General features: G+C 36.8%; 1 protein-coding gene across 1 annotated transcript in view; it reads right to left on the bottom strand.

Annotated features, from left to right (window-relative positions):
- Window positions 1–15,975, bottom strand: part of LOC126007743 (histone-arginine methyltransferase CARM1-like) — a 255,607-nt gene that overhangs the window by 167,527 nt on the left and 72,105 nt on the right. Inside the window, 2 exon segments of the mRNA XM_049772770.1 lie at window positions 12,652–12,756; window positions 14,382–14,488. Of these exon segments, the coding sequence (XP_049628727.1) occupies window positions 12,652–12,756; window positions 14,382–14,488 (212 nt within the window).

Genomic DNA, 15,975 nt, shown 5'->3' with positions numbered 1-15,975 from the left:
TAACTTCCAGGTGTTAAAGTGTTTCTTCTGAGTCCCTCTAGAGTTCACAAATAATTTCAGAGCCTTGTGGTCAGCGAAGGTAGTCTGCAAAATTTCTATCCTCTTGATCTTATGGAGGTATGTTTTATGTGCCAGCATGTAGTCTATCCTGGAGAATGTCCCATGTACATTGGAGAAGAATGTGTATCCAGGTTTCTGGGGATGGAGTGTCCTATATATATCCACTAGGCCTCTTTCTTCCATTTCTCTCCTCAGGTCTAGTATATTCTTGTTGGGTTTCAGTCTGGTTGACCTGTCCAGTGTTGACAAAGCCGTGTTAAGGTCCCCCACAATTATTGTGTTGTTGTTGATATTATTTTTCAGATTTGTCAACAGTTGTATTAAATATTTTGCTGGACCCTCATTCGGTGCATATATGTTTAGGAGAGTGAATTCTTCCTGCTCTACGTACCCCTTGATTAATATAAAATGTCCGTCTTTGTCCCTTACAACCTTCCTGAGTATAAAGTTTGCATTATCTGATATTAGTATGGCCACTCCAGCTTTTTTATGGGTGTTGTTTGCTTGGATAACTTTTCTCCAGCCTTTTATTTTGAGTCTATGTTTGTTCTGACTATTCAGGTGCGTTTCTTGTAGGCAGCAGAAGGTTGGATTGAGTTTTTTGATCCATTTAGCCACTCTGTGTCTCTTAACTGGTGCATTTAGTCCATTGACGTTGAGAGAAAGAATTGTCCTGGGATTTAACGCCATCTTTATTTCAAAATTTGGTGTGTCTTTTGGGTAGTCTTGTCTTAGATTAGGTCTTTCAGTTTTTCTCTTAAGACTGGTTTTGTGTCTGTGAAGTTTCTGAGCTGTTTTTTGTCTGTGAAACCATGTATTCTCCCGTCAAACCGGAAAGTGAGTTTTGCTGGGTATAGTATTCTGGGTGAAGCATTCATTTCATTCAGTCTTGTCACAATATCCCACCACTGCTTTCTGGCATTGAGCGTTTCTGGTGACAGGTCTGCTGTAAATCTCAGGGAAGCTTGCTTGAACATGATTTCCCCTTTTGATCTTGCTGTTTTCAGAATTCTGTCTCTATCTGTGGGATTTGTCATTGTGACTAGGATGTGTCTTGGGGTGGTTTTTCTGGGGTCTCTTTTGGTTGGTACTCTTCGGGCATGCAGGATTTGATCACATATATTCTTTAGCTCTGGAAGTTTCTCTTTAATGATGTTCTTGACCATTGATTCTTCCTGGAAATTTTCTTCCTGGGTCTCTGGGACTCCAATGATTCTTAAGTTGTTTCTGTTGATCTTATCATAGACTTCTATTTTCGTCTGTTTCCATTCTTTGACTAATTTTTCCATTGTCTGCTCATTTGCTTTAAGTTTTTTGTCCAATCTCTCCTGCTGTATGGAATTGTTATGTATCTCATCTTCCACAGCACCAAGTCTATTCTCAGCTTCTGATACCCTGTCCCAGAGCTTATCCATTTTGTCATTCACTTCGTTTACTGACTTTTTCAGTCCTGTTAGTTGACATGTTATTTCAGTTTGGTGTTTTGTCATTTCTGCCTTCATATTTTCTTGGTTCTTATTAGTGTTCTGTTCAACTCGATCCATGGTTTCTTGGAGTCTGTTGAGCACCTTCCATATTGCTAGTCTAAAGTTCTTATCTGAGAGGTTGATTAGTTGTTCAGTCATTATCTGGTCCTCAGAATTGTCATCTTCATTCTCTATGTCTGATGCTGGCCTGCGTTGTTTCCCCATTGTCACACTTGTATTGTGGGTTTTTCTACGTGTTGTGGTGGTATTCATTGTCTATATGATGTAGGCAGCACACTCCTCTGGCTCCTCCCTTTCTGGATGGGCTGACTTGCCTCTAAGGGAGGGGAGTCCTCCGTGGATGAAGCCTCACACTGGGTCAAATCTTAGGCCCGAGCATGCAACAGAGAAGACAGTCCAGAGAGAAATGTTTGCTTCTGTGATATAGCGCCGTTCTTAGTGTGATTTTTCCTTCTTGTTGCAATGGAGTTCTTTCCTTAGAAAGAGTGCACGGCCGCGTAGCGAAGCAGAGCGGCCGTGCTCCTCTGGAGCCTCTTTTTGCCCCACTCGCAAGAGTTTCACGCAAGAGGACAGTAGACAGACATAGACAGGTCACACTCACAGTCTTTCACAGTTGAGCCCCACTGGGCCGGTGTACTTTCGCGGATTTTCCCCGCCTGGTGTCACACACAGGGAGCCCACAAAAATATATCTTTAACAATGTCAGCATACTTTTCCCAGGCAGTATCCTTCAAGAATTATATATGTGGGCTATTATTGAATAGCAATTAATTTATCATCCTTTTAATATAAAATCAGATAAACTATCAAGGTTTTCTTGGTTCTGTTTTCTCATCTCTAAAAAGACATTAATACCAATATTCACCATGAACCTGTTACTCAGATAAAAAGAAATCTCTATGATTGTGCTCTTCCAAAACTCACATATTGAAATTCTAATCTTTGATACAATTAGTTTAATAATGGACCTTTGAACAGCAACTATATTATAAAGGTGGAGCCTGATGATGGGACTCATATCTCTAGAAGAAGAGTAGAAAAGAACTTGCTTCCTCTCCTCAATTATATGGGCATACAGGAAGAAGATTGCTGTCTACAAGCCAGGAAATAATTCTTCACCTGATAATGGTTGCATTAGTACATTAAATTTGATGCTTCAGTTTTCTTTTTTTAATATATATTTTATTTAAACAACTTGATTACATACATGATTGTGTTTAGGTTTCAGCAATGTAAAGAACACCACCCATCACCAGTGCAACATTCCCATCTCCAATTACCAAATCTCCCTACTCTCCACCCTACCCCCACCTGTACTCTAGACAGGCTTTCTATTTCCCTCATACATTCTCATTGTTAGGATAGTTCACAACGTAGTATTTCTCTAACTAAACGCATACCTGTTTGTGGTGAGCTTCATGAGATGGGCTGTAACTTCTGGCCCTCCTCTCTTTTGTGTCTGAAAATTATTATTGCAAGAATGTCTTTCATTTTTCTTAAAATCCATAAATGAGTGAGACCATTCTGCATCTTTCTCTCTCTCTCTGACTTATTTCACTCAGCACAATAGATTCCATGTATATCCATGTATTGGAAAATTTCATGACTTCATTTCTCCTGACAGCTGCATAATATTTCATTATATATATGTACCACAGTTTCTTTAGCCATTCATCTTGGCTCTTTCCAGAGTCTTGCTATGGTAAATAGTGCTGCGATGAATATAGGTGTAAGGAAGGGATTCTTGTATTGTATTTTTGTGTTCCTAGGGTATATTCCTAGGAGTGGTATAGCTGGATCATATGGGAGCTCGATTTCCAGTTTTTGGAGGAATCTCCATATTGCTTTCCATAAAGGTTAAACTAGACGGCATTCTCACCAGCAGTGGATAAGAGTTCCTTTCTCTCCACATCCCCGCCAACACTGCTTGTTCTCATTCTTTGCGATGTGTGCCAATATCTGTGGTGTGAGGTGGTACCTCATAGTTGTTTTGATTTGCATCTCCCTGATGATTAGTAATGTGGAGCATTTTTTCATGTGTCTTTTGGCCATTTGTACTTCTTCTTTGTCAAAGTATCTGTCCATTTCTTCTCCTCATTTTTTGATGGGATTAGATATTTTTTTTCTTGTAAATTTCTATCAGTGCCTTGTATATTTTGGAGATTAGCCACTTATCTGATGGTTATTGGGTGAATAGTTTCTCCCACTCAGTGGGGTGCTCTTGTATCCTGGGCACTATTTCCTTTGAGATGCAGAAGCTTCTCAGCTTAATATATTCCAATCTGTTAATTTCTGCTTTCACTTGCTTGGAGAGTGCAGTTTCCTCCTTGAATATGCCTGTAGTCTCAATGTCCTGGAGTGTTTTGCCTATGTGTTGTTCTATATATCTTATGGTTTCAGGTCTGATATCGAGGTCTTTCATCTATTTGGTTTTACCTTTGTACATGACGTTAACTGGGAGTCTAAGTTCAATTTTTTGCAAGTGGTCAGTTGTGCCAACACCACTTGTTGAAGAGGCTTTCTTTGCTCCATTTAGGATTTCTTGCTCCTTTATCAAAAATTAGGTGATTGTAACTCTGGAGAACATTCTCAGAGTATTCAAGCCTATTCCACTGATCTGAGGTCCTGTCTTTATTCCTATACCATGCTGTTTTGATAAATATTGCTTTGTAGTAAAGTTTAAAGTTGGGAAAAGTAATTCCTCCCATATTTTTTTTCTGAATGATTGCTTTAGCTATTCTAGGGTGTTCATTGTTCCAAATGAATTTCAAAAGTGCCTGATCCACTTCTTTGAAGAATGTCATGTGTATATTAAGAGGGATCACATTAAATCTGTAAAATGCTTTGGGGAGTATTGCCATTTTCATGATGTTAATCCTGCCAATCCATGAGCAGGCTATGTGCTTCCATTTCCGTGTGTCCTCTCTTATTTTTTGTAGCAGAGTTTTGTAGTTTTCTTTGTATAGTTCCTTCACATTTTTAGTCAAGTTGATTCCAAGATATTTGAGTTTGTGTGGCACTATTTGAATGGGGTTGTTTTCTTAATGTACATTTCTTCCCAATTATTATTGGTGTATAGAAAGGCCATTGCTTTTTGTGTGTTAATTTTATAACCTGCCACCTTGCTATAAGAGTCTATTGTTTCTAGAAGCTTTTTGGTTGAGTCTTTAGGGTTTTCTAGGTAGAGTATTATGTCATCTGCAAACAGCGAGAGCGTGAATTCTTCCTTTCCTATCTGGATTCCCTTGATATCTTTTTCTTGCCTAATCGCTATAGCAAGGACTTCCAGTGCTATGTTGAATAGGAGTGGTGAGAGAGGACAGCCTTGTCTTGTGCCAGAATTTAGAGGGAAGGCTTTTAGTTTTTCTCCATTGGGGACAATATTGCCTCTGGCTTGTAGTAGATGACCTTAACTATATTGATAAAGGTTCCTTCCATTCCCATCTTGCTGAAAGTTTTGATCAAGAATGGGTGTTGGACCTTGTCAAATGCTTTCTCTGCATCTATTGATATGATCATGTGATTTTTATTTTTCTTGTTGTTGATGTTGTGTATTATGCTGATAGATTTACGGATGTTAAACCAGCCTTGCATTCCTGGATGAAACCTACTTGATCGTAGTGGATGATCTTCTTAATGAGGCATTGAATCCTATTTGCCAGGATTTTGTTGAGGATCTTTACATCTGCGTTCATCAGCGATATTAGTCTGTAATTTTTTTTTCATAGCATCTCTGTCTGGTTTAGGTATCAAGGTGATGTTGGCTTCATAAAAGCTATTTGGAAGTTTTCCTGTTTTTTCAATTTCATGGAAGAGTCTTAACAGGATTGGTAGTAGTCTTGAAAGATTTTAAAGGATTCATTAGTGAATCCATCTGGGCTGGGCTTTTGTTTTTTGGGTGGACATTTGATTACTGTCTTAATTTCCTCAATTGTGATGGGGTGTTTAGATATGCTAGATCCTCTTCATTCAACCGTGGTAGATTACAAGAGTCCAAGAATTTATCCATTTCTTCCAAGTTCTCATTTCTAGTGGCATAGAGTTTTTCAAAGTAGTTTTTGATTACACTTTGAATCTCTGCCATATCATTAGTGATCTCTCCTTTTTCATTCCTACTATGAGTTATCAAGTTTCTCTCTCTCTCTCTTTCTTTGTTAGTTTTGCCAGTGGTCTATCAATCTTGTTTATTTTTTCAAAGAACCAACTTCTGCTTTCGTTGATCTTTCGGGTTTCCACTTCATTGATTCCTGCTCTTAGCTTTGTTATTTCCTTCTGTCTCCCTATTTTTAGTTCCTTTTGTTGAGCACTTTCTAATTCTATGAGCTGCATCATTAAGCTGTTCAGGTATGCCCCTTCTTCTTTTGCTTGCAAAGCTATAAATTTTTTTCTGAGTACCGCTTTTGCTGTGTCCCATAGGTTCTGATAGTTTGTGTCTCCATTGTCATTTGTTTCTAGGAAGGTTTTGATTTCATCTCAGACCCACTGGTTATTCAGTATTAGGCTGTTTAACTTCTATGTATTAAAGTTTTTCTTCTGTGTCCCTTTGTAGTTCACATATAATTTCAGAGCCTTGTGGTCAGCAAAGGTAGCCTGCAAAATTTCTATCCTCTTGATATTATGGAGGTATGTTTTATGTGCTAGCTGTAGAATGTCCCATGTACATTAGAGAAGAATGTGTATCCAGGTTTCTGGGGATGGAGTGTCCTATATATATCTACTAGGCCTCTTTCTTCCATGTCTCTTTTCAGGTCTAGTATATTCTTGTTGGGTTTCAGTCTGGTTAACCTATCAAGTGTTGACAATGCCATGTTGAGGTCTCCCACAATTATTGTGTTGTTATTGATATTATTTTTCAGATTTTACAACTTTCCTGAGTATAAAGTTATCATCATCTGATATTAGTATAGCCACTCCAGCTTTTGTACGGGTGTTGTTTGCTTGGATGATTTTCCTTCAGCCTTTTATTTTGAGTCTATGTTTGTTCTGACTATTCAGGTGCATTTCTTATAGGCAGCAGAAGGTTGGATTGTGTTTTTTGATCCATTTAGCTACTCTCTGTCTCTTAACTGGTGCATTTAGTCCATTGACATTGAGAGAAAGAATTGTCCTGAGATTTAGTGCCATCTTTATATCAAAGTTTGGTGTGTCTTTGGTCAGTCTTGTCTTAAAGTAGGTCTTTCAGTTTTTGTTTTAAGACTGGTTTTGAATCTGTGAAGTTTCTGAGCTGTTGTTTGTCTGTGAAACTATGTATTGTTCCTTCAAACCTGAAAGTGAGTTTTGCTGGGTGCAGTATTCTAGGCGAAGCATTTATTTCATTGAATTTTGTCACTATGTCCTATCACTGCTTTCTGGCCTTGAGTGTTTCATGTGACAGGTCTGCAGTAAATCTCAAGGATTTCCCTTGAATGTAATTTCTCTTTTCGATCTTGCTACTTTTAGAATTATGTCTCTATCTGTTGGAATTTGTCATTGTGACTAGAATGTGTCTCGGGGTGTTTTTTCTAGGGTCTCTTTTAGTTGGTACTCTTCAGGCATGCAGGATTTGTTCACATTTATTCTTTAGCTCTGGTAGTTTTTCTTTAATGATGTTCTTGACTGTTGATTCTTCCTGGAGATTTTCTTCCTGGGTCTCTAGGACTCCAATGATTCTTAAGTTGTTTCTGTTGAGCTTATTATAGACTTCTATTTTCATCTGTTCCCATTCTTTGAGTAATTTTTCCATTGTTTGATCATTTGCTTTAAGGCTTTTTACCAATCTCTTCTGCTGTATGGAGTTGTTATTCATCTCATCTTCCAGTGTACTAATTCTATCCTCAGATGCTGTTAACCCATGGGAAAGCTCATCCATGTTTTTCTTCAATTTATCTACTGAGTTTCAGACCTGTTATTTGACCTGAAATTTCAGTTTGGAGTTTTCTCATTTCTATCTTCATATTCTCTTGATTCTTATTAGTGTTCTCTTCTATACTTTCTTTGAGTTCTTTGAACATCTTCCAAATTTCGACTCTAAGCTCCTTATTTGAGAGACTGACTAGTTGGTTTGCCATGTTCTGGTCATCTGAGTTGCTGTCTTCATTCTCTATGTCTGGCTTTGGCCTGCGTTGTTTCCCCATTGTCCCACTTGTATTGTGGATTTTTTCTACATATTGTGGTTGTATTCATTGGCTAAATGATGTGCGCAGCTGCTCCACTGAGCTCCTCTGGCTCCTCCCTCTCTGGGCGTATCAACTCACCTCCAGGAAAGGCTAGCCGTGTGTAGATGAAGCCACACACAGGATAAAATCAGGCCAAGAATGCAGCACAGCACAGGAGACAATCAGAGATAAGTCCTGGCATCTGAGTTCCAGCAGAGTTCAGCGACTTCCCCCTTTCCGGGCGTATCAACTCACCTCTATCTTTCAGTTTTCAAATATTGTATAAAATAAATGTTTTGTGTATCAGCAACTTTATGGTATTTTTGTGATAGCAGCCTCAACCTGGACAGAAACAGTGCATATAAATCTCAATATAGTGTTTGAATATACCAAGTTTCATAATAAATAAGAAGTACTGGCAAAAATATGTGCTAACTCCTTTTTATTGACAAGCATACTTAATCATACCTTTTTAGGTAATCAGTTTTAAGGAGAAAGAATTAAGGGTTTGGTGAAAATAGAGCATTCGCTATAGACTCCAAGGCCTACTCTAAAAGGGTCCTCAGCATCTCTATATTTTAAACCACTAGAGGCTAACATTACTGTAAGCATGATCCCAAACTAATTATTATCAAGCTTTAAAAAGTGTTGTTCAAGGACAAGCTGGAGGCTGAGTGGGAAATTGGTTGAAGGACGTTGTATTGCAGCAACTTTACTGTCAACAACTTTGAAACTCACAGTGTCTAAATAAACATTTAAATAATAATTGCAAGGAACAAGAAGAAGAGTTTTTAGTCCTTAGCTTTAGCAAATAAAACCTTATTTTTTGACTTTTGGATGGATGGTAAACTTGATAGATTTTCTGTTAGCGGAATTAACCATTTTAATTTGTTTGGAATGGAAACGATATCTGTGATGTTAATACTATTACTTTGCTCTCAGTTTTCAGTAGAACAGAGATATTTACTTTTAGGAGAGACTAATAAGAATGATTTTGTCCCTCTTTCAACCTAATTTTAGAAAATGCCCCTCTGACTAGTGATACTGACTGGTGACTTGGTATGCAAAGTTCAGAATCTGGGAAGATATCAGCCTGCCCACCACCCACTCAAGCACACATTTCTTAGTACTCCATGTGAAGTCTGGCTCTACAGGCATTAGAATTGTCTGTGAGAGACCAGTTGTTCAGAATACAAGCTGGTGAGAAAGCAGTTTGGGAGGAAATGAGTAGGAAAACTTATTTGGCTGCATATTTGAGACCTATTCTCCAAACAACATTACAGATTATAAAGCTGGTATCATGATTTCTACCTGACATCTGTGTCTTTTTCTAAATTCGTTCAGAACTCAGAGGGGGAAAGGGATATAATTAATTATGAACCATGTGATTAATTATCACCCTTATAAACCCAAACAGATGGATGCCTATTTTATTTCACTGGCAAATAAACCCATTTCAGGCTGGCAGGAAAAGGGTATTTTGTAGATTCAAATAAGGTTAGGGCTGGCAGTGACCTTAAGGTTGGTCCAATATCTTAATTTCTATAGATGAAAAGATACATAAAGGTCAAGTGACATAGTATATGAGAAATTCTATTAGGCATATAAAGTCAGTTTGTAGAATTAGTAGTTAGGGAAACTGCTTTAGAATCTGTAATCATAATTTAAAATAGATTACAGATTAAAATTTAGTAATAAAAATTATCCAATAAAACAGTTTAAATAAAATTTATTTTTAATTGTCAATATATCTATTTTGCCATCCCACTAAGGTCCATTTATACACAATTCTAGATGTCAAATAATGGGGAGAAAAGAAATTTTTTCTCCATATTCATTCTGCCTACCAATAATAATAATGAGATTCTCTTGATTAGGAATATCCACTTCACATATAGTGAGGTATGCTCCAGGGTAAAACAAGATTCTAGGCACCTTTACACATATAGCAGGACAAACAAGACCCTTTCTGGTATTAACCATCCCACTATATTCACCTACCAGAAGACATATATCTGGCTTTTAGAAAGTGTCCAATTTTGAATAAGTCAGAGAAATTCCACTTTACTCAGTCACATCTGTCTTTCCCACAGAATGCAACTACTAAGCTACTAAACTTAAGGACTTTGGAAAAAAATAGCAGTGGACTGGGAAGGAAGACCAAAGTTGAAATATTAGAGAACTACCACCACTCCCAATCCTGAATTCAACACAATAGGAATGGGTAACAGGGTGTCTCTAGGATGTCTCTAGGATGGTTTCATCATCTAGGATGGTTTCACTCCTGATGAAAAAAATCCTGTTCACTTTTTGCACTTTCTTCCTGTCCCTTTTCCCTCCTTTCATCCCTTTTCTCCCCTTTTGTTTTCATCCTGTGGTTATCTTGTAGTAACTACATCAATCTTAAGAAACAAACAAACAAACAAACAAAAAAGTAAGACAGTGCTTACTACTTTATTCAATAGTACTTTTATTACCAAAGTTTGTGATCAACCTCTGCTGATTTTTCTCTCTCTTTGTCTTCCCTACTTAGCCAAAAGCAAAGGCAAAAGTGCACAAGTGCATGGCAAAGTGAGCTTTACAACCAGATATTACAAATTGGTGCTTAGAACATACTAGGAACATCACTGAAAGGAAGAAGCTTAGCTTAGCAACAAACAATTCCATAATGGTTTTGTTTTTTTTCTTTGTTTTTAAACTAAATTCTGAGGCTTCTTCTTAACTACTTGCATGGGTTTGAAGTTAAATAGGTGCTGAAATTTCCCATGGTAACATACAAATGCAGCAGATCTAAATAGCCTTGCCAAGATTTTGAAAAACTGAGTCAACATATAAGCCATAGCTCCCAGAAGACCAACTGGTAGCATGAAACATCCTCTCTGAAACTAACCAGGTTGCATGATAATGAAAGCAAAAAGTTTAACAAGACGTATAAGACTTCAATAAGACTGAAAGTCTTACAATATTCAAATCCAATTGTATCATACTAAAAACTTTCTTATAAAATGAGAAATAAGAAAAAAGTCTCAATTTTCCAGAAGACAACCAATTGAAAATTAGCACAGAAGTGGCATAAATGTTTTATTAATTTTACAAAGCCTTTCCAGTAGCTATTATAAACAAAGTTCCAACCCGAAATCAGATATGTGTAAAACCCAGGAAAAAAATAGAAAAATTTTGGTTCATAAATATATCATAGAAAGAAGACTCAAGTGAAAATTTCTGAATTGGAAAATACAATTGCCTTCCCCCACACCTGTCACCAAATAATTCGTTGCTGAGTTCAATAACAGAAAAGAGATTTCACAGGGAAAAAGCCTTAGCAAGTAAATTTCTAGAAAGAAACTATCACCATTTTGTGATACATATTTAAATGTAGTGGTTTAAACTGAAAACCATTAGAGAATCTTTATCTCTAATTCTTGGGAAAGTTAGGGCATTTCTTTACAGGTCTTGAAATGACTTCCACATTGTTATCTCCTCATTGAGCTAGAGAGTTGTTTGGACTGTGAGGTCCAAGAAGGCCTCACTTATAGGCCTGTGAATTGGCACTGGCTGGTAACTGGGGTGCCAGCTCTCCATGTGACTTGCAATCCACTTTTTCATATTCTGGTTATCACAGGTTTTCATGTAATCTTAACATCTGAAGACTCTATTGGTCAAAGCGAACCACAAGAACAGCATAGAGATAATGTATAAAATCTTGGGCTTTCTTTTAATGAAAAAAACAGCTACCTGATTCTGAAAAAAGAGAGAGAGACATGGGGGCCAAGAATCACTGAAATCATTAGTTCAATGTTCTTCCACAAGCTTCCCGGAGATATTAAGTTGCAAATCTCAAACACATATGAAGACATAATTGTTACTGCAGCCAAATAGATTGTTATGTTCTAAAAAGTGTAATGTTTTGTCTAAGACAGATGTAGTTAGTAGCAACACATTAAACTAAGCCCCAAGACTGTTGATTCCATGAATCAATGCACTTGTACTGTATTTTGAACATTGGCTTTTAATGGGCAAGATAATAATGAGCAACATTTATTTTAATGTGTCAGTAATCATTTACCATCCAGATCAACCAGGTGAAGGAAATAAATGCAGACATTTGTGGAATCCAAAAAAAAAAAAAAAATAAGTAAAGTGACTAAGTACAAGCTATTCATTGTATAGCAATAAAGCCACTAACTTGCTACATGCCAAAATAGGGTGCATTCAATCTCTTGAGCTCCTAGCAATCAAAGCTTAATTTATTTATTGAGGTAGAATGCACATAACATAAATGAACCATTACCATTTACTATTTGAAAGTGTACAATTCACTGGCATTTAGTATATTCGCTTTATTGTACAATCAATATCTCTATCAAGTTTGAAGACATTTTCATCAACTTAAATGGAACCATGTGCCCATTAAGCATCCACTTTCTATTCCCTCACCCTTCCCAGCCCCTAGAGACCAGAAGTCAGATTTATCTCTACAAATGTGTCTATTATGGAATTTTGGTGATCATCTATATGAGATTTATATAACTGACTCTCTAACTTAACACATTTTATGGGTTATGCACATTGAATCATGTATCAGCATCCCATTCCTTTTTATGCACAAGTTTGAATTATGTATATTTGATTGAATAATTGTATTAAGAAAATAAATTTTTTCTTTTTGAATTCAGGAAAGTGTGGATTGGTTCCAATTTTATTGGCTAAAATTTATGAAAATTGTAATTTTCAGTCACATAAAAATTCTGCTGTTAGTAGTTGTAGTAGTAACTAGATCCCTGCTTTTAATTATTTTGACGATATAATTAGGACTTAAATTATTTGGTCATATCAAGTAATTTAAGTCTATGAAGACTTAACTAATTCCAACTTCTAACAAGGAATTTTTTCCCAAAACTCTTCTATCGCTACCTTGACAATCTTTCTCAGAATGACTTGAGATTATAGCCCACTGTCAGCAACATTACCTTATCCCTAAAGTCGGTGTGGTTCTGGAGGATGGCACTGTGGTAAGTTGCTGTCCTCACAAAATCTTGCATCATATTCTGTTGCTGAGAAATGTAACCATAGAACTATAAGAGAAGAAAAGGTACAGTAAACAACCTGTAAGGCAATTCCTTTATGAGTATCTGAAATATTTTCTTTTATTTAAACACCATGATTACAAAGTAGTCATGATTGAGTTCTGGTCTTAAATTTATACACCACCCATCACCCAATCATTTTTTCCACCACTAGTGTCCCCAGTTTCCTTCCCATTCTCCTCTTACAGGATAAGGTATTTTTGAACATCTTAAATGGTTTTGACAGTGATCTAATCAAGGCATTGCTAGCAGGGAAGTTTGAGGTTCTGAGAGAAGCAGTGTATTATATATATATATATATATATATATATATATATATATATATATATATATATATATATATATATATATTATAACTAGTAAGAGGCCCCCAACTTACTCAGCCTACTTCTTTTCAGAAACAAAATTACTCAAAATATCTTTGAAATATACCTCCTGTAAGAGATCAAACAAAAAGAGCCCTTTCCCTGGGGGCCAGAAGAGAGCAATAGTGTCAACTTTGGGAAACACTTAGGATCTATACAAATCTCAGATTTCTGACAGCTCATCCATACATTGTAGTTATGCCTAGAACTTGACATGATGGGTATCTAGGGTATCTCTTTCCAAAGCAGAAAGTTTGAGAAAGTGTGATAAGGTACAGATCAAATTTAAGGAAGTCAAAAGAGGGTCCTGAGTAGTACTATAGAAAGTATGGCACTTGCCTTGCATGTGGCCAACCTGGATTAGATTCCTGCCATCCTGTATGGTCCAACAAGCAATGTCAGGAGTAAATCCTAAGTACAGAGCTAAGAATAATCCCTGAGAATCACAGGGTGTGGCCACAAAATAACATATAACAACAGAAAACAAAAAACACAGAAAGCTAAAGGAGAAACATCCAGGGTCAAAAGAGATGGAAAATATAAACTTACTGATTCTGGAGAAGAAAACAGAACTAGGTACAGATGCTGAGAGAGGGTGGAGCTGAGTTAGAAGGTAGTGATGATGCCATTCCCCGTGACTTACATCATTAGGTAATATATATAGAACAGATAAATCTATGAGTACTGACAGTTTTAAGAATAAATATCTGTATTGTAAATGTCATCATTTGGTTGGATGTTTTATTTACCATAAAGGTAACATGTCAAGTGCTTCAAAAATCATCACATTTTTGTTTTTTTATGGGTAACACTTGAAAACACTCGAAGTTTACTCCTAGTAGATTTGGGAGACCATATTCAGTGCAAATTATAGAACCTAGTAGTTTGGCCATATGAAAAGCAAGTACCTTAACTTGGAGTAGTATCTCACAAGGCTTACCTACTCCATTTAAGTCACAACGATAATAAAATAAATTTTCTTTCTCAGCTTAAGAAACTGAGACTTAGAAAGATACAACTCTGTTCCACATTGTGAGAGCTTGGTGACAGAGTATAGATTCTACTTTACACATGGGACCACTAGTGGTTAGTAGAACACACTTTGAGAACAATGGCCACACAGTCATTTTTTTCTCCAACCGCCTCTGGGCCCAGATATGTGTGTGTGTGTGTCGTGTGTGTGTGTGTGTGTGTGTGTGTGTTTGTATGTCTTTGGAAGTTTTTTCTACCTGAGGTAATGTCCCTGACCTGAAAGTATTGTGCAGCTGATGCCTCTTCAGTCCGTTGGTTGAAGACTGAGTATTCTTTTTTCTCCTTCCAGCAGCTTTTCAAGATATTTGAAAATATACTGAATTCTGCAAGAAGAAAAAGCAGATCCGTTTTCTGCATGGAAAATTATAGCACTAGAACTCACCACTGCACTCTTCACTAAATTCTACCTGAGAGAATATTAGAAGATTAATATGGCAATTCATCCTTGAACACACACATGATAAATAATGGCAAGGTGGAAATGGGTACTGCTTCAAGGTGTGACACCCTTATTTACACTTGTCATCCATATTTGCATTCAGAAATGTCAAGTGAGAGAGTATAATAGAACAGAAGCAGAGGCTTGGCTCATTGTAATCTCCTGGTATCAGGCTTGAAAAGTTCATGGATCTATTCTTAGTAGGTTCTCTGGGGAAGGTGATTGTTGGCAATAAGGAAACATACATATATATGTGAATACCAAATGTATATATATATATATAAATGAATACACGATAAAATCTTATTTTATTATCACAGTGTCAGGGTTTTATTTTTTGCATTTAGAGTTCTCTAGACATAGAAAGAGAAAGAGAAAGAAAAGGTAAAATAAATAGCTCCCTAAATATGTAAATACAAGGGAATTGTTTATTATTTATGGAAAAATACAAATGAAGAGGCTCAAAATTCCCAGAAGTGCTATTACTAAGAAATAATAAAGCCAGAGAGATAGTACAGAGGATAGAATGCACACAGCTAAGCCAGGCTCTATCCCTGGCACCCCAAATGGTCCTTGAGCACTACCAGGAGTAATTCCTGAGAACAGAGCCAGGAATAACCTCTGAGCATTGCCAAATATGATCCCAACTCCCCAAAAGAAATTAAAAAAATGCACCCTTTTCAAATTTTGTGACTGAGAAATATTTCTCAAGTCCTATCATGTGGTCCTCACTGCCTGTAAGTGCTTTCTTCTCTACCGCACTTCCTTCTTTACCATTGAAATTGTGACTAGGTCTCTGTCTTGTAGTATATCTTGGGTTCTAATTCTCAGACACTATACCTTTACCAGAAGCTCAGGCTATCAAATTTTATCTGCTCCTTCAAAAATACCATCTATCTCTCCTCACCCTGGTTAACCCAGTTCTGGATTGTCTTCTTGACATTAACTATCACTCCTATTTTGTTTACATTTTGACATTAAGCTCCTCTTCATTCTCCAAGATTCAGTCCAACCAACAATTCCTATACTTATATTCTGAAACATACAGAGGCAAAATCAGTTGCTATAATAAAGTATCAACACTTTACTATTGTCAGGAACATCTGAAAGATGAAAAAAATGTCAGAGGGAGAGAGAAAAAGCTAGATGATTTCACTCATGTGTGTTACATAAAGAAATAAAGCAAAGGAAGGGACAATTTCCAATGAAAACAAAACATTGGACTTTGACAACAGATTACCAATTGGAAGGAAGGATGAGGTGAACTAGAAGAAACAAAGTAACAGTATGACAAGAGGGTTGATGACACTTCAGTGGAGGTGATGGTGCAATTACTTAACCAAAAGCATAAATATTAGTGCTATTGTAAGC

This window comes from Suncus etruscus, chromosome 1 (assembly GCF_024139225.1).
Source record: "Suncus etruscus isolate mSunEtr1 chromosome 1, mSunEtr1.pri.cur, whole genome shotgun sequence".
Taxonomy (NCBI): domain Eukaryota; kingdom Metazoa; phylum Chordata; class Mammalia; order Eulipotyphla; family Soricidae; genus Suncus; species Suncus etruscus.
Note: the sequence above shows the minus strand (reverse complement) of the source record. Positions and strands in the feature narration are given on the sequence as shown.